We start from the raw sequence: 18342 nt of genomic DNA on the forward strand, positions 1-18342 counted from the left end.
AAGCCTTTAGAATCCCACCTCCTAGATGTTAAAGTTTTCCTAATTCACTTGTCCATCAGCTGCGATGGTCATGTTTTTGTTGAAAAGCTGTGTCCACATGTTTATCTCACTTGCTTGTGTCTGTTGGTCATGGCGTTGGTGGCTCATGCAGCCTTCACAATGCCCAGTTTGAGTAAGCCTGGTGCCATTTCTTGTCATCAGCCCATCCAGTCCTATTTTTGACTTGAATGACACAAACATTAATGCTGGACTCTTAGCATTTTGCTCCATTTAATGTGACATTTTTCTGCCTCAGAAGCTTCAATTAATGGAGCGAAAGAAATAGAGGATAAGAGATGAGGAACTGAGGTCGTGGAATTTTTGTCATGCTGTTTATGCCTCAGTTCTTCTACTTCTCGCGATATTAGCGTTTTTGTGAGACACGAGATATGTAACTTGCAAATGTGAGTTGCAGTACCGGAAGTAGATGTTGTTGGAAGAATGTATTTCTTAGCAACAGAAATGAAATAGAAAGACATAGAAATAGGAACATATGTTCAACCACCTCTTCTACCTTTCCAGGCGTGCGTCACTCCAACATCATCTGTGACAGCTGCAAGAAGCATGGCATCATGGGAATGCGATGGAAGTGCAAGGTGTGCTTCGACTACGACCTCTGCACCCAGTGTTACATGAACAACAAGCACGACTTGAACCACGCTTTCGAGCGCTACGAGACGGCACACTCCCAGCCGTGAGTACTGCGCTGCCACCGTTGATCCTCATTTGATTTCTAATTATGATGTCGTCTATTACAACATCTCTGCTCGACTTAACTTGCTTTCTTCACATCCAATTCAACTCATAGGAGGTAAGCCTTTATTTGTGCTGTTGCCTTAATTCCGGCGACATTCGGTTCAGGCAAGGCTTTCATGGCAATATCATCACATTTTCCACTTTTGTTCATTCCTATACCCTCTGCTAAATTTCTTCTGGTAATCTGGTAATCAGCTCTTGTCAGCTTGTCTTCCTCAGTTAACTGACCAGATGGAGCATTTCTGGTTTCATTTTCAATACACTGCAGTTTTAAATTAATGACTTTGCCACTACTACATACACTCATATATTAGCCTGCAGTGTAAATGTCATGGGCAGGGTCTTGGACTCTGGTCAAATAATCAGCGTTGACCCTTTGATACAACAAACAGGTATTTTATTTTGAAGGGATTAGAGAGGAGTTGAGGAGATGTGGTGCTTTGGGCTCCTGTTTTTTTATTTCAGCTTTGTTTACAAAATACAAATTTTAACCAAAAGCCAATTTTCTAGGTGATTACATCATGATTCACTTAATTTGTGTCAAACACAGTCCATTCTAACTAAAAACAGAAAAGCACTTTTACTGACTATAGCTTTAGCCCGTCAGTGGGGCGGGGCAGTGTGCTTTCGGTCTGCAGACTGTGTCCTTTCTCTAAGTCCTCAGATAAAGTCGTCGGAAAGTGGGTCAGACTTTCCGTCGAAATCGTCGCCAGATCATTGTGATAATTTGATGATTTTTAAGAACCAAAAGGTGTTGTTAATGTTGTTTATCTCAGCTTGGTCAAAACATGCCTGGCCTTGTTATGGCTTAATGTTTAGTGAGCTGATTCCAAGTCTCCTACGTATGCAGATTTAATGGAGTGAGTTCTCCTCTTCAGAATCTACTCTTCTGCATCAGTTCACAGTAAAGCTCCAAATGGCTTTAGGCACTGTCTGAATGTCAGCTGGATAGCCTGTTCTCATTTTAACGAGGTGATATGTATGACCCAGATTTCTTCTATAGTTTAGCCTGGTCCGGGTTTCAACGCAGTAGCATTTATTTTCCTGTCTGATGTTCAGTGAAGTGTGTGTGTGTGTGTGTGTGTGTGTGTGTGTGTGTGTGTGTGTGTGTGTGTGTGTGTGTGTGTGTGTGTGTGTGTGTGTGTGTGTGTGTGTGTGTGTGTGTGTGTGTGTGTGTGTGTGTGTGTGTGTGTGAATCATGACTTGTCGCTTCAATACAACTAAATATTGAAGTCAGCCATGAGGTTTTTTTCTCAAGAGCTTAAAAACCACTATTTAAATCGGTCAGGATGAGCATAAAGAGTTTATTCATTAAAGTCCATATGGGAAAAATCTGCAAATGTCTGACAATGACAGCAGTGTCACAGACAGAACAACGAATTCACAGTTTTAGTGCGTATTGAAACAGTTCACCTCATGCATCAGTGAATCAAATGAATTGTTCTACCTCCAAAATATTTCCTGGTCGTGACTTGAACCTAGTATCTTTGCCATCTCTGTTCTATCACTTCATGCTTTTAATTTTTCTGTGATCACGTCTTCGCTAAACAGAAAAAACATCTTCAGTAGAATCTAATTTTAGATTTTGGTTGTGGCCTCATTTGATTGTGTACTGCGTGGACGAGGGTGGAAGAGGAGCAGCAGATTTTGACTTTTAGTGAAACCCCGGCCCTCTTCCAGTGAGACAGAATAGCACAGTTTACCATTCTGACAGGAGGTAGAGTCTCATTTCATCTCCCTCCTCAGTATTGATTTATCATTAAGGCCCAAATGTTGTTTGGCTCAGCAGTGTCCTTCATTAAGGTGATATTTTATTGGTGGAGCAAACACATTTATAAATGTGACCCTCCCAACAGGTCATTGCTTTCCATCTGTCGACACTGCACAAACACTGGCTTGGTCTCACTGACGAGTCAATTTTCATTTTGCTGAATTTGGAACATTTTTATAATCTTTTTATATAATTTATACTATACAATTTCAGTTTTAAGATAGTAATCAATAAATAGAAATTGATTTGTTTGATCATTGATGTTGGTTTAATCTTTAATCTGCGTTATTTAGAGGCCGTTTTAATCCCACTTGAATTGGGGTGGTTCATAGCATCTGAGTGAGATGAAGCTAAACTTAGACAACTAAAAATAACTCAACAGAGATTCCCTTCTTGAGGATTGAGGCGTGTTAATACCAGAGCTCCAATTTAAATGCGTAGTGTGTTAATAACACAGCCAAAAGTATTTTAAAGACTCAGTCATGCTGTTGTTTGGTAGTCCAACACTAGGGACATATTCTATTGTAAGCGTCCTCCTGCTCAGTGGAGTTAATAAGAGTGAAGTAAAATGTGGATGAAATTACAGTAACATAGCACATTTTAAAACTGTTTATCTTTATAGAATAGTCAAGATTGATATTTAAAAGTCTATATAGGAGATTGAGTGCTACATTTCTTAAATGGATGAATATTGCGTTTCAAAATTATGTCACCCCTAAATTAGTTTAATTTAATATGAATGATATTGAAAAACATAATTGCGAACAATTCAGGCATCTGATCTGCAGAGATTTTGAATGAATTGACGTCACTGCTAACATACTGGGCCTCTCTCCACTTTGGCTCTCAGTGAGATTATTTTCATGGTGTCTGAAACATGAATGGTATATTGATGCTCATAAGTGGCATAAAAGACCGTGACTCCGCTGAAGTCATTCAGTCATGATGTGAATGAAGTCGTCAAACATCACTTCAGAGCCTTTGTGACTTTTGAGACAGTGTATCAGATGTTGGCTTGGTGTTCATCACTGACCACTGTAAGAGGACAAGTTCCATATTTGTTCACGACAGCAGTGTTGAGAACTAATTTACATAAATCCCATCATGATTTTCAATATTTTTTGCCACTTGGCTACAGGATTGCTCATTCTGCTGCTCAATATTCCTATTATACCCTTTAATTAAATTGCAGTTATACACCCTCTGGAAGTGTAATTACAATGACATTTTGTACGATAATATAATATAATATAACGTGCAGGCCTGAGCACTTGCGAACTCGGGACCTGATGCGGCTGCGGGGGAGAGTGGACAGGGACCGGGGGCGAAACGATACTTATCACGTATTACGGGGCTTACTTCCAGTTGCCAGTAGGTGGCGCTATCACTACATACAGACTAATAGATCAGTTCAGGTCAGGACTCTGATCATAGGTGAGATTTTTGGGGCAATGCACAGTGGAGTTTAAAAACATCCTTTTCACAGTGAATCAATAGGTGGTGCTATGACTGTGACTTAATATTGACATATGGAGCTGTTCAGGCATGGACTCTGATCATGTGACAGAATTTTGGTGCTGATTGGACAATGCACAGTAGAGTTATGACAACTTCGTCTCCTTTGGCGAAGGATCAACCTTCACCGCACCTTAATGTTTACACTGTTTGATGAAATTACAATTCTGACCATGGTCTTATAGCTTGTCTGAGGTCATTTGAACTGTATATTGTAAAGCAGCCAGGAGCAGTTCATCAAAGTATAAAACATGTCACTTCCTGTTGCCAGCAGGTGGCGCTGTAACGATGAGTCAATATTGACAGATGGATCTGATCAGGGCGGGACTGTGATCGTGTGAAAGAGGTTTAAGGCTGATTGGACAATGCACAGATGAGTTATAATAAATCCCTCTTTTCTGGCGAATCATCAAACTTAAGACGCCACACCACGGTCACACCGTGTGACGTACACTAAAACTTTGAGTTAGTTTTAATCTCCATGTTGTTGAGATAATACTCACTGAGTTTAAAGTTGATCTGATGAAAGCTCGAGGAGGAGTCAATCAAAATACATGTTTAAATGGTCAAAAATGACCACTCAATTAAAAATGGCCAACTTCCTGAATCAGTGGTCAATTGGACCATGTACAGGTGCATCTCAATAAATTAGAATATCATGGAAAAGTTCGTTTATTTCGATAATTAAATTCAAAAAGTGAAACTCATATATTATATAGATTCATTTCACACAGAGTGAAATATTTCAAGCGTTTACTTCTTTTAATTTTGATGATTATGGCTTACAGCTAATGAAAACCCCAAATTCAGTATCTCAGAAAATTAGAATATTGTGAAAAAGTTCAATATTGTAGACTCACGATGTCCCACTCTAATCAGATAATTAACTCAAAACACCTGCAAAGGTCTCTAAGTCTGGTTCAGTAGGCTACACAATCATGGGGAAGACTGCTGACTTGACAGTTGTCCAGAACACAGTCACTGACACCCTCCACAAGGAGGGTAAGCCACAAAAGGTCATTGCTAAAGATGCTGGCTGTCCACGGAGTGCTGTATCCAAGCATATTCATAGAAAGTTGAGTGGAAGGAAAAAGTGTGGTAGAAAAAGGTGCACAAGCAACAGGGATAACCGCAGCCTTGAGAGGATTGTGAAGCAACGGCCATTCAAGAATTCGGGGGAGATTCACAAGGAGTGGACTGAGGCTGGAGTCAGTGCATCAAGAGCCACCACGCACTGACGTATCCAGGACATGGGCTACAGCTGTCGCATTCCTCGTGTCAAGCCACTCCTGAACCAGAGACAACGTCAGAAGCGTGTTACCTGGGCTAAGGAGAAAAAGGACTGGACTGTTGCTCAGTGGTCCAAAGTCCTCTTTTCAGATGAAAGTACATTTTGCATTGCATTTGGAAATCAAGGTCCCAGAGTCTGGAGGAAGAGTGGAGAGGCACGGAATCCAAGTTGCTTGAAGTCCAGTGTGAAGTTTCCACAGTCAGTGATGATTTGGGGAGCCATGTCAGGCGCTGGTGTTGGTCCACTGTGTTTTTTCACCAGGAAATTTTAGAGCACTTCATGCTTCCCTCCGCTGACAAGGTTTATGGAGATGCTGATTTAATTTTCCAGCAGGACTTGGCACCTGCCCACACTGCCAAAAGTACCAATACCTGGTCTAATGACCATGGTATCACTGTGCTTGATTGGCCAGCAAACTCGCCTGACCTGAACCCCGTAGAGAATCTATGGGGTATTGTCAAGAGGAAGATGAGAGACACCAGACCCAACAATGCAGACGAGCTGAAGGCCGCTATCAAAGCAACCTGGGCTTCCATAACACCTCAGCAGTGCCACAGGCTGATCGCCTCCATGCCACGCCGCATTGATGCAGTAATTCATGCAAAAGGAGCCCCGACCAAGTATTGAGTGCATATATATATGAACATACTTTTCAGAAGGCTGACATTTCTGTATTAAAAATCCTTTGTTTTATTGGTCTTATGTAATATTCTAATTTTCTGAGATACTGAATTTTGGGTTTTCATTAGCTGTAAGCCATAACCGTCAAAATTAAAAGAAATAAACACTTGAAATATTTCACTCTGTGTGTAATGAATCTATATAATATATGAGTTTCACTTTTTGAATTGAATTATCGAAATAAATGGACTTTTCCATGATATTCTAATTCATTGAGATGCACCTGTATGTCCGAGATACAACAACCTTGTGTTTTAATGGCGACCCATCAAAATTTGATGCCCCGCCACGCTCACACCGTGTGGCGAAAACTCAAAAATAGAGGTTGTTTTAATCTCCATCTTGTTAAGAAGACACTCACCAAATTTAAAATGTTCAAAATCCAAAATGGCCGACTTCCTGTTGCGTTAATTAAATTGGTGCCTCTGACTTTTTTCTTTCGTTCGGTCTTAATAAACGTGTGTACCGAATTTTGTGAAGATTGGTTAAACGGAATTGCTGCGTTTTAGGGGGCGCTGCCCATTTTCGAATTACTCCAGAATACGTACATTTTCATCAGGCCTGCACACCCGCGAAGTTTGAGTTTTCGAGTATGTTCAAGCCGTCAAAAATGCAATTCATTTGCCTGAATAATCAAAAGAAAAGCAATAGCACTGTCGGTGCTCGGGCCCTAATAACAACTAAATTCGTTAGATTTTCTTTAATGCAATTGCATTTAACAGCAGCCAGTGTTGAACTTCCCTGATAGTAAAGAAACAAGTCAATGCTTGCACATTTTCCAGCTCAACAAATATAAATAAATCAAACAAGACATTTTTTATCAATATAAGTCACAATTTGCTGCATACCATTTTAACATGAAATGGTCTATTCATAGTATCTCTGCATTCTTTCTTTTATCAAATACATCTTTGTCTAATTTTAGTGAAAAGAGTTGTGATTGTTGCCTGGCACTGGGACAGAGTGTACATCTGGGAGAACATCACATGAAAGAGAGGAGCACTGTACAGTATGTGATACCGAACACACAGCACTTCTTTATTTCCCCACTACACTGACCCATATTTCACTGACAGCATTTTCAAAAGACTGATTTATTATCTGGCAGTCATGAGACACCCTGATATTTGCCTGGAAAGGCAAATTTAACTTGGCTTCATAATGAGTGGGAGTTATTGTGGTGCCAGCAGTGATTTATGTGAGGAGACTGATTTGGGCTCAGCATAGTTAAAAGGGAACCGCTTTCATGTGGACCAAACATGTGTGAGACTTTAATGGCAACAAAAGCAGGGTAGATCTATTTGTAGTTTACAGCCAAACTGTAGGCAGAAACTTTATTAGTGTCCCGAGGGAGCAATAGGAAGTTGTCAACAAAATAAACTGCTGCAGTAAGCCGACACCGGAGCGGCACCATCACAGACACGGTGCGAGACATGATCTGGATGTACTGTGCACGAGTGTTCCATTGTAATTACAACGGATTTCACAGGATTAGCATGCTAACATTCTCAGATGTGCAGATTAGCATGTTAACATTTCCAGTTTCCTAGAAGACGTATTAGACAACAGGTGTCAGATGGGAAGTAAATCAAGGTGCAGGTTTTATGTGCTGTTCCTAAAGCATTAAGCTGTTATTAAGGGACTGTTGTATATTTCCTCATTTTTTTAAAATATGACTTTTAAATAAACTATATTTGAAACCTAATTATTCGGATTCAAATGCAGAGAGGTGCTGTCGCTGCTTGTTAACTGTGTTCAGTGTTTTCTTTTTGGGCATGTGGTTTAAGTCTTGTAGTACATAGATGTGTGTGTGCATGCTGACAGTGCTCAGGGCATATGTGTGTACCATATGTTTACAAGTGGGTGGTTGGTATGCAGTTTGTTAATCAGCTCTTCAACTCACAAACAACACACGTGCACTTTCTAGGAAACCTATCAGTCTAATCCTTCCTTTGCTTATCAAGATACAATGCTAAACCTGACCTCAACAGTTTGTGTTCAAAGTATATCATACCCGTCGCTACAACTTTCCTGCAGGGGTTTCCGGGCTTTCTCTGTAAAAAAAAAAAAGGAAGTGACTGGAATTTGCAAAAACTTGTTTCTAGTGGGGGGAGTGGAATTAGAAAATCTGTAGATTTTACTCTTGTTTCCACTCCCACCACAAAACTGCTGTCTTTATAAATGTATTTTGAAAAGGGTTTCGTCGTATGCAAGATGTGGACTAAAACAAAGTTGGTGCAGATGACAAGTCAATGTATTAAGTTATTTTATGTCTCACCAAGTAGACTTAGTCTGGATTTGTGTTTTCACAGTTGTCAAGTTTCCACTAGGCCTTTAAGTAGAGGGTAAACAGGGCAGATATTTTAAACCACAGCCGTTGTACTTGAGCTAAAAAACTATGATACCTACACCTGTTATAATTCCATAAATCCCTGTCACCTTTCTCGTGAAAAATAAAATGTTCTCGATAATTTCTTGGTCCTTTTGGTTCCTGCATAACAAAGGTTAATCTGTGTATCCCACTGAGTTTGTTTCAGAGACTCACGCTAACCCTTGGCTGACTGTTGACCTGGCTGTTGTGTCAGTTGGTGTAGGCCTCTTGTCTTGATCCTGTCTGGGAGCAGAGGTGACATGCTCATGTAGGATTAGAAATCTTAATCCCTTGAAAGAGCTGTTTTGTTTTTCAGAGTAGCTTCACTACCAAACAACACAACAAACCCCAAGGTCATGTATTTTTTATGTGAATTTGGGCCATCTGTCAGTTTACATCCACTTTACTCATGAAATATTTTTTAGTCAAGTTTTAGGAATAGTTTTCTCTTGCTGTAGTAGTTCTCCTGTCAAAGAGCGTTCTCTGGTATGGTTTTAATTCTTCAATGCTGAATTAAATATTATTTTTGCCATCAGGAAATTGGTATAGATGTGCACAGTATCTCCATGGACCATAAAACTATGAATTCAGGAAGTCTGTTAACCAAGTTTGATATAGTTGTCTTTATCACAATTGAACCATATATACATATCCTGAATTCCTTGAAAAGCTCTAAAACCACAGATACACTATAGCAGTGCAGACTAATGTACGCACAAACCTTTTGTACTGTTTCTACATGTGCAGTGTTTCCATCTTATATACAGTAGATATTGACATAAATACATTCACAGACATTCATGCTCTTTGACCTGCCCTGAGGTAGCCTGCTTTCTGATTCTCTGCTGTCAAGGGATTAGTCTCAAAGCTCTGTGCTCTCTTCTCAGAACAGACCTGTCGAAGGTCAGTCTCACACAGGAGACTTCCTGTTAGTTGACTCAAAGAGCCAAGCGTACGACTGTTTTCCACTGTAGCACCCAGGAACCTGAGAAAACTTGCCAGTGAAGAAGGATGAAGGTAGATGATACTACAGCATTAACCTGGTGTTAGAGAGACAAGGAGGCAGCAAAGCCTGAGGACTACGGCTCTTACGAGGCTCGTCTTCTTCGTCTATATGATTTTGACTTCATCCAAAAAAGGAAGCTGGGGTTTGATTTCTTCAAAAAAGTATGGGAATAGGCAGCTCCTTTGCACCAAGATCTGATCAAATCTTTACCATAAGGTACGTCACATTTTAGGAAATGACTCTATGATTGCACTTCAGTAAAAAGTGAGGTGTTGACACTGGTGTGGAATGTTTCCTTAGTGTATTTTAGTTTTTCAGTCAAAGACCTTGTCTCAAGTTTGATATCCTGCTTATCTCCTGGCCATTTTTGGAAGAACGACCACAGAATAGACATCATTCAAAAAACTTATAAGAGATCACCTTTGGAGCCAGGAGACCTATCAGTATTATACTTTGATATGAGACTGGAAGTCAAAGGATTTGGTTTTCATGACATTCAGCCCATTGTTGATTGTGCTAATTGTGCTAGTAACTCCACAATGTACCTTTTTGTTGTCAGGAGATCACAGCAGACATGTATAGTATGCTATAATATGCTCAAATGCTCAAGCCTTATCACATGTGTGTTCTTTAGGAAGGTTCCACCATATCTATTTTAATTGGCTTTTTAATTATAATCTGTCTATTGAATTAAGTCAGACAACAGCATTTTGTTGATTTGATTTATGGATCAAGTTCATGTTCAAATATACCATGTTCATTGGTCAGAAAGAATGTTTTTCCTTGATTTGTATCTCATAAGGTTTAAATGCTTTATTAATGTTATTTGGCCGACACATTTTTTATACCTCAATAATTGGTATTCCAACTGTGCATATTTGTGTGTTTTCTATCGTGTTTTCTAAGACATAAAATGCTTTAACAGTATATGCATACTTAATCAATGTAGGACTGTCGCAACATCCTAATATTGATAATAATAATAATCAATATCAAATCAAAATATGATATTTATATTGCACTTTCATAAACAGCTACTACAAAGTGCTTCACAAAGAGTACAAATAAAAACAAGACAAATAATAAAAAACAACATTTAGAATTAAGGACAACAAATTAAACAACTCAGCATCATTTAAACTCATAATCATAATAATAATAATAGACAATTATCACATGAGTTATTGATATTGTGTTAATAAAAATCATATGATAACATTGTGTAAATCAATCCACTTCCCCTTTATCATAATGGGGAAATTTGTGTAAATAGTATTGCTCTGACCATCAGCATCTGTCTGCACAACCCCACTTGGTATTAGTAATTTCTATTAGTAGTTTTGGAATAATTTGAGTGTCATGAATTTGCTAAACTACATAAAACATACTTAAAACAATGTTAAAACGTCAATTGACCAATTCCATTATTGTTGTTTTTCAAACCTAGATATCACTATATTGTTGTGAATTCTTTTGGCCAAGATAATCGTTAATTGTAAATCCGATATTGCAACAGCCCTAAATCAAAGTGTGATGTCTTAATTTTTTCTCAGATGGTGTGTAGTCAGTTTTTTTCAGCTGTATGTCCATGCTCTTTAAATCACAGAGTAAGCTTGGCACCGAGGCAGAACCTCCCACGGATCATCCTCAAAGGAATCTTCCAGGGGGTTAAAGTCGTTCGAGGACCTGACTGGGACTGGGGCAACCAAGACGGTGAGTTGTGTGTGTGTGTGTGTGTGTGTGTGTGTGTGTGTGTGTGTGTGTGTGTGTGTGTGTGTGTGTGTGTGTGTGTGTGTGTGTGTGTGTGTGTGTGTGTGTGTGTGTGTGTGTGTGTGTGTGTGTGTGTGTGTGTGTCGTCTGTTGGTGGGGGGGGGGGTCGCACTGCCATTGCCAACTCAAAAGCCCCCCTACCTTCCTGAGTATGGAGCTGTGCCTCTTCAAAGTGTTCCACTATCCATAACCCATACCAACACTGTAACCTCACGTCTCATTAACCCATGAAATGTTCAATTAGTATGTGTCTGCATGCACTTATATTGCCAGTGACTTATTTGAGTCTGTTCCACAGATGTGCCCGTCTCTGTGTGTCCTTGTTTTTCTTTGTTCAGACCTGTTAGGTTGCACAAACTGAGAACCCCCTTCATTTAGTCACTATTGTCTGCGGTGCAAGTAATAAGAAGGCAAAGACTGGAGATTATTTCTTGCCTTGAATTATGTTTTCGTCTGCATTTTTTTTATCATGTGATAAGCTGTGAGTCTGCAGTGTTTTGAGAAATTTGTCGCCTATCAGATACAAACAGCCCACACATGGTGATGTTTGAAATTGTTTAAATAGTAATTGAAAAAAACAATCTTCCACATCAGTGGACTAAATTTAAACCCTTGAATGTTCCCTTTAGGGAGAGGGAGAATGTTAATATGTCTTTATGATTCCTGGTCTGGGGTCGTGGTTGTCTCTGAGAATAGTAATGGTCCCTTTTCTGGGCTGGAGCGAATGAGTCAAAATGTCCCTTTAGTGTCTTTGAAAATCAACGCCCCGGGGTTAGGTCAAGTCACTCATCAGGCTCAAATGGCGTTTGCGATAAGTGCATTCGGGACGCTCTGAGGATGCTCACAGACCCCCATCCCACCATGTAGTCTTACGGGTCACTGGATTAGTTGGTGTGCTTACTGAGGCAGCTTGAGGACTTCAGTGACTTTAGGGTTCTTCTCATTAAAACCTGATGTATGGATCTCAAACCATCCTTTGAAACAGCATGGACACTAATAATGTGGCTTGGAACTATGTTATTGTTTAATGGTGATTCTGCTTCTGATTTTTCTTTTTGATGTTTTTGTATTTTTGATTTGAGAAGGGTAGCTGTGTTGTAGGTAACATGAGAGTGACTGAGGCATGTTTCTCTGTGTCATCTCATTTGTCTCACATGTCTCTGTCTTCCATTCTTACCTGATGTTTAAATATTGTCTCTGTCACTGCGTGTTCACTCTGTTGAAATGTTCTCACAAACATAACAAAATCCACTTTATCTTTCTCTAACCATGATTTTCTTTAACGAGCTGATATGCTATTGGTTCTTGCATATTTATCTGTGTGCATTTATGTGTGTGTAGGCGGGGAGGGTAAGGTTGGGAAGGTAGTGGATATTCGTGGCTGGGATACAGAGTCTGGTCGCAGCGTGGCCAGTGTCACCTGGTCTAACGGCACCACCAATGTCTACCGAATGGGCCACAAGGGCAAGGTAGACCTGAAATATGTGTCTGACGGCCAAGGAGGCTTCTATTACAAAGACCACCTACCAAAGCTCGGTAAGACTATTTTATAAGTCTATTTTATTTCATTTTATTCTATTCTTTTATATATTAGTCTATTTTATCTAAGTTTGCACTCCTGAGACACTTAGTCGTTAATTTCTCAGTTCTGTGGTTCACATTTCAAAATTAGAAGTAAATCAAAGGATATTTGCTTTCATGCATAATCAGATCATAGTCTGTAATATCACTACGTTGTGATAAGTATAAAACTACCCTCTAATTTACTTAATTATTGGGTGACAGCTGTAAAGTACTAACAGTAATTCTTTTTTTTATCACTGCAATGTCCTGAGACAACACAGCGATAAATACTAGTTTTAAACTATTGTCACTCTTAGTTTTGAAAAGCCCCCATGAGTGGGGGTCTGAGTTTGATGCTGACACTTGTCCATCCAGGAGAGCACGCAGAGCTGCAGCGCCAGGAGAGTGCTGATGGCCACTCCTTCCAGCAGGGAGACAAGGTCAAGTGTCTCTTGGAGGTGGACATCCTGCGACAGATGCAGGAGGGCCACGGAGGTTGGAACCCCAAAATGGCCGAGGTACTAAACTGTTTCCTTCAAGACACAAAGACAAATAACACAATTCAGATGAAACAATTGACAGCGTCACATAACTCCCTGTTGAACTGTTCTATAATGCACAAGTACAAAGTGTACAGTGGCTTCAGAAAGTATTCAGACCCCTTCACTTTTGTCCCACTTGATTGTAGATTTAATTTTAAATGGATTAATCTGCCATTTCTTCCCACCTATCTAAACTCAGTAACTCATCATGACACAGTGAAATTGTGTTTTTAGATATAAAACTAAAAGTGCTAATTGCAAGTATTCAGACTCTTAATTCATTAATTTGTTTGCCTTTCTAAACTGTATTCAATCAATTCAGTTTGGCACAGTTTGATCCCAGTGAAGTTTGAGACAGATCTCAAGGACTAGACTGGCACTCAGGACAGTTCCCTTGAGTTCAATCTAGCTGCTCTAAATTTCACATACTCATATACTCTAATGTTGAAAAATGCTCTATGTGGCAATGTTAAACTGATGAAAAAGAATCCTCAATCTGTCCTCTGATCCGGATCCACACCAACATTTTGTGGGTTCTTCCCTGACCCATTCCGCATCCTTCAACCAAGTTTTGTGGAAATCTGTTTTGTTGTTTTTGTGTGATCTTGCTTGCAATCATACAAACCAACCAACAATACAAACCAACAGGGATGAAAACATAACCTCCTTGATGGAGATAATACATTAAACAAACCTAACTCAAGTGACCACAATTTTATCATTGAAACCTGTTAAATTCAAACCTGTTATACCAGTTTTTTCCAACAACATAATAAACTGAGTGCATGCATGTATTTTTTGTGCTTTAGGAAAACATGGCCTCACACATGGCTTTTGAACCTGGCATATAGAATATCTGTATTATATAAGTAGCTCAGTTTGATGTTGGCGTGCAGTGGAGTGAACAGAAACAGAACATCCAACTCTCAAATCACAGCTGCTAAAGGGAACATTAAGGTCACAGACATGCAGAGAGGGACACCCGGGGTGAAACAGTCTATTTGTGTTTGCAGTACATTTGTCGGATCGGGACTGTCCATAGAATCACTGACCGAGGAGATGTCAGAGTCCAGTACAGCAACAACATCCGCTGGACTTTCCATCCTGGGGCCCTGACCAAGGTACAGATAAGTTTCTACTAAAGGATAGAGACAGTGTAGTTACTTAATCAGTACATCTTTAGTTGATTTTAATAGCTCCTCAACTTTGTCTGTGTGTCAATAGTTTGTCCGTCTGTCTTTCTCCCAGGTGAACACGTTTGGAGTCGGTGAACAAGTCCGAGTGTTGGAGGACATGGAGAGTGTGAAGAGACTGCAGGCTGGCCATGGAGAGTGGACAGACAGCATGGCTCCTGTACGCTCATTTAGCCTGATAACTCTTTGAATGCAGCATGACTGATGAGACAATACTTCAGATTAGAGACGATGCATTACAATTTCACATTCAGATAGACACAGCACACTGGTGATTGAAAAACAGTTACAAATAATTGCAGTTTTGCTGCAGGAATAATGCACCATAACAGGTTTTGATATTCAAAAATGTATTTGTAAGCAATAACAAACCATAAATAATAAGATTTAGTATTTTATTCCTGAAAGTTTATTGAACTAACTCAAAATTAAACAGAAAACATTTATTGCTTTATTTAGGATGTGGTTGTTACTCTTGATTTTTCGTAACCAATATTTACTTTTACAAAACAATGACTTCTGCCTACTTCTATATCCAGGTGTCCTCAGGTTACTTGTTGTCAACAACTTGCTAAAATAAACACCCTATTTCACCAAAATTGACTGTACACCTGGAAGTTGTCAAGTTCCGATTTGTTTCCTTGATTACAGTCTGGTAATTTGCCTAAAATTGAAGAGGTGTAGAAAGAAGTAGTTTCTGCTGGATTAGTTTTTCCATTGTTTTTTTTTTTCTTGGTCCCTGTCTCACCCACCCGTGCCCCATCCACCTCACTTACTGTTTTTTGTCCTAGGTGCTTGGCCAGGTCGGGAAGGTGTTGAAAGTATATGCTGATGGTGACCTTCGGGTGGCATTCGGAGGTCAGACATGGACGTTCAATCCAGCGTGCCTCTCGGCCCAGCCCGTGGAGGTGGACGCCAACCTCATGACGGCCGAGAACCCCAACGAATCTGGAAGTAAGACCTCTGCCGGGACGAGGGGGCTCATCTGTAACACTCCAGCTTTGGCTTTACCCTCTGCGTGCATTCACTCATCTTCCCCTGCCTTCAGCTCTACTCTTCCTTCGCCTCATGCATGCTTTCACATACAGGCTGCTGTTGTGTCTTTTTTCAGCGACCGGTGGACAGGGTGTCCATTTATTGAAATGTTCTTCTCTGTGGCATGTCATGATCCTGCATGTTGACAGCGAGATGCTCTGGCCGCACAGCAGACATTTGTCATCATGTCAGAACTTCTTAGCGGTCTCTTAATCATGACTAAACCTTTCCTGTGCATGTGTTCACCTCAGCAGATGGGAGCTTGTCAACAGAGTGATGTGTGTGCATGTGTGTGTGGTCCAATTGCACTGCATGGGGGGACATTTTGACTCATTCCTGTGGTTTTTGCATTTGGCTCAGCCTTGAAAGATTAACCAGTGTGACTCTGTTGTGCTGTTTTGGCCTCTGCAAGTCTTTGTGACAACATTTCTAATCATGTGGTTCCAATTAGACTGATTAAGTTAGTTAATCACTTTTTCACTCTTCTCTCTCCCCTTTTCTTCTCCTTTTATCCCATCTCCTCTCCATCTGACTACGTCTGTGTGCAGGTACTGTCATCTCAGTGTTGGAGAAGCTGCTGTCTCAGTCTACAGAGCAGGACAATCCCAGCCGCTTGGTCATTGAGGCAGCACATGGCAGTGCCAACAAAGTGAGGGAATTGGTGCAGAAATATCCTGACAAGGTTAGTGCAGCACTCCCTTCTCTTTGCTGCAGTCCACTGCCCGTTCCAAGAGCTCCTTCCACCAGGACACCAAGACTGGGGGTGGGGAATTTAGGGGGTTAAAGTAACTTGGTGACATAGGATACACTGGCCTTTGCTGGCTCTGTCAGATAAAGTAAAAGACTGAAATAAATTTAAATGTTCACATTGCACACCTCTCCAACAACCCAGCACCAAAACGTAGGGTGAAGCAGTTGTCTCTCCACTCTTTGTTGTTGTGAATATGGTGCTGTATATTGTATCACTCTCCTAGGTCATGGACTCCCATATAATAAGATTTACACACACAAGAGTCAACAGCTTCTCGTTTTTTTGGGTTGTTAATTTATGATATTTACACCTATAAATATGGAAATTAGATGAATAATTTAGTACTGGACATGATGAGGATAACTGTGTCCATTAATAATTTATGAAACTGATTCTCATTATGTCATCGGCTTGTTTAGTCAAGACTGAGGTTGAATAGTAATGATAATAGGAAAATAAGGGAGGGACAAAGTTTTCTTTTTCAACAGCCACCATAAAAATTATTTACTTAACTTCTGTGGAATTACATTGTAATATGACAGTTATATAAACACATTATATAGAGTAGAATATTATATGAGATGTGTTTCTATTAAAAAATGAGTAAGAAAAGTAATATCTTGTTGCAAAAGGAAATCAAAGTAAATTTCACTTGTGTTCTCAACTGCATTTCTGCATCTCCATGTTAATGGTTACACAACATGCTCAGATTATGTATCATGTGTATGACGCTGCTGGCTGTTCATGCTCAGATTATCTCCAGTCGGTCTGTGCTCAGCTCTGTTAGTGTCTGAGGCTCCCTCGTCTGAAATGAATCTTCGACCACGTTTGTGTCTCTGGCAGGTGGATATAAAGAACCAGGGCAAGACTGCACTGCAGGTCGCTGCTCACCAAGGCCACATGGAGGTGGTGAAGGCCCTGCTGCAGGCCAACAGCTCCGTCGAGGTCAAGGATGAAGATGGAGACACGGCATTGCACTACACTGCCTTTGGGTGAGGAGGACACACACACACATATACATACTGTATGCTCAGGTTTTTTTATCAGAATACAAAACTGCCATGGTAACACACAGACACACTCCCACTTGTTCAGCAGAGCTCTCCTACCATGTTATGTGATAATCCATTTACACCAGGGACAGCACTTAAGTGTTGCCTAATCAGTCAGCAATATCTCCTCCCCTCCTCACAAGATGAGCACATGCTCAGAATCTCCGCATCTGATAAAATCTCTGTGGGAATTTATACTTGTTCAAAATAACTTTGTAATGCCGACGTCTTGCGCCATACAAACAAAATGTCAGCCTTAGCACGCAACCCTGGAGCTTTGTGTGGCTCCTGGTAGGTTTACACAACAAACACGTGAGATTCTTTTATATACTGCTTTAAATTACCTTAATTCAAAACACTGTTTGGACAGGTTGAATCACTCAACGTAAATGAAGGACAATGAGGATTAATCTGCGTGTGGGTCTTTTTGTGTCTTTTTGTGTAGTAATCAGGCAGAGATCGCTCGGCTGCTGTTGAGCAAGGGGGCAAACGTCAACCTCCTGAACAACTCCATGTGCACGGCGCTCCACATCGCTGTCAACAAGGGCTTCACTGATGTGGTGCGGGTGCTGACTGAACATTCAGCTGACGTCAATCTCCAGGTGAGAGGATTTAGGATGCTTAATACTTGATGCTACTCCATTTAAACGTTTGGATCAGATTTAGTGTTGAAAGGTCACGGTCAAAACACATGTTTTGCCTTGTGAATGTGATTTCACAGGAACACCTCAAGAGAGTTCTTTCAAATTTGGCACAAATGTTCACTTGGACACATTAACTGATTAGATTTTGGTGGTCAAAGGTCAAGGTCATGATGGCCTCTTAAAACATGTTTTTGGCCTCTTAAAGGCAGAATTCCTCTACTTTTGATCAGTAGTCACTGAATTTCAGTGGTTCAGGGCTATTGCGGTATTTGTATTATTCTTTTCTTTTCTTTTGTTTATCTTATTTAACTATATCAATGTTGTGGTAGTGTTGATTAATTCTGCAATGAGGCAATAAGTAC

The 18342-nt window shown here is 40.2% G+C and overlaps 1 protein-coding gene across 4 annotated transcripts in view; it reads left to right on the forward strand.

Annotated features, from left to right (window-relative positions):
- Positions 1-18342, forward strand: part of mib2 (mindbomb E3 ubiquitin protein ligase 2) — a 42009-nt gene that overhangs the window by 11956 nt on the left and 11711 nt on the right. For all 4 annotated transcript variants that reach the window (XM_034591035.1, XM_034591034.1, XM_034591036.1 and 1 more), the window contains exons 3-12: positions 562-733; positions 11037-11143; positions 12542-12736; positions 13139-13281; positions 14319-14426; positions 14554-14658; positions 15290-15452; positions 16082-16215; positions 17128-17276; positions 17782-17938. In XM_034591035.1, coding sequence (XP_034446926.1) covers positions 562-733; positions 11037-11143; positions 12542-12736; positions 13139-13281; positions 14319-14426; positions 14554-14658; positions 15290-15452; positions 16082-16215; positions 17128-17276; positions 17782-17938 — 1433 coding nt within the window. The remainder of the gene's footprint in view (positions 1-561; positions 734-11036; positions 11144-12541; positions 12737-13138; positions 13282-14318; positions 14427-14553; positions 14659-15289; positions 15453-16081; positions 16216-17127; positions 17277-17781; positions 17939-18342) is intronic.

Source organism: Hippoglossus hippoglossus, chromosome 7, assembly GCF_009819705.1.
Source record: "Hippoglossus hippoglossus isolate fHipHip1 chromosome 7, fHipHip1.pri, whole genome shotgun sequence".
Classification (NCBI taxonomy): domain Eukaryota; kingdom Metazoa; phylum Chordata; class Actinopteri; order Pleuronectiformes; family Pleuronectidae; genus Hippoglossus; species Hippoglossus hippoglossus.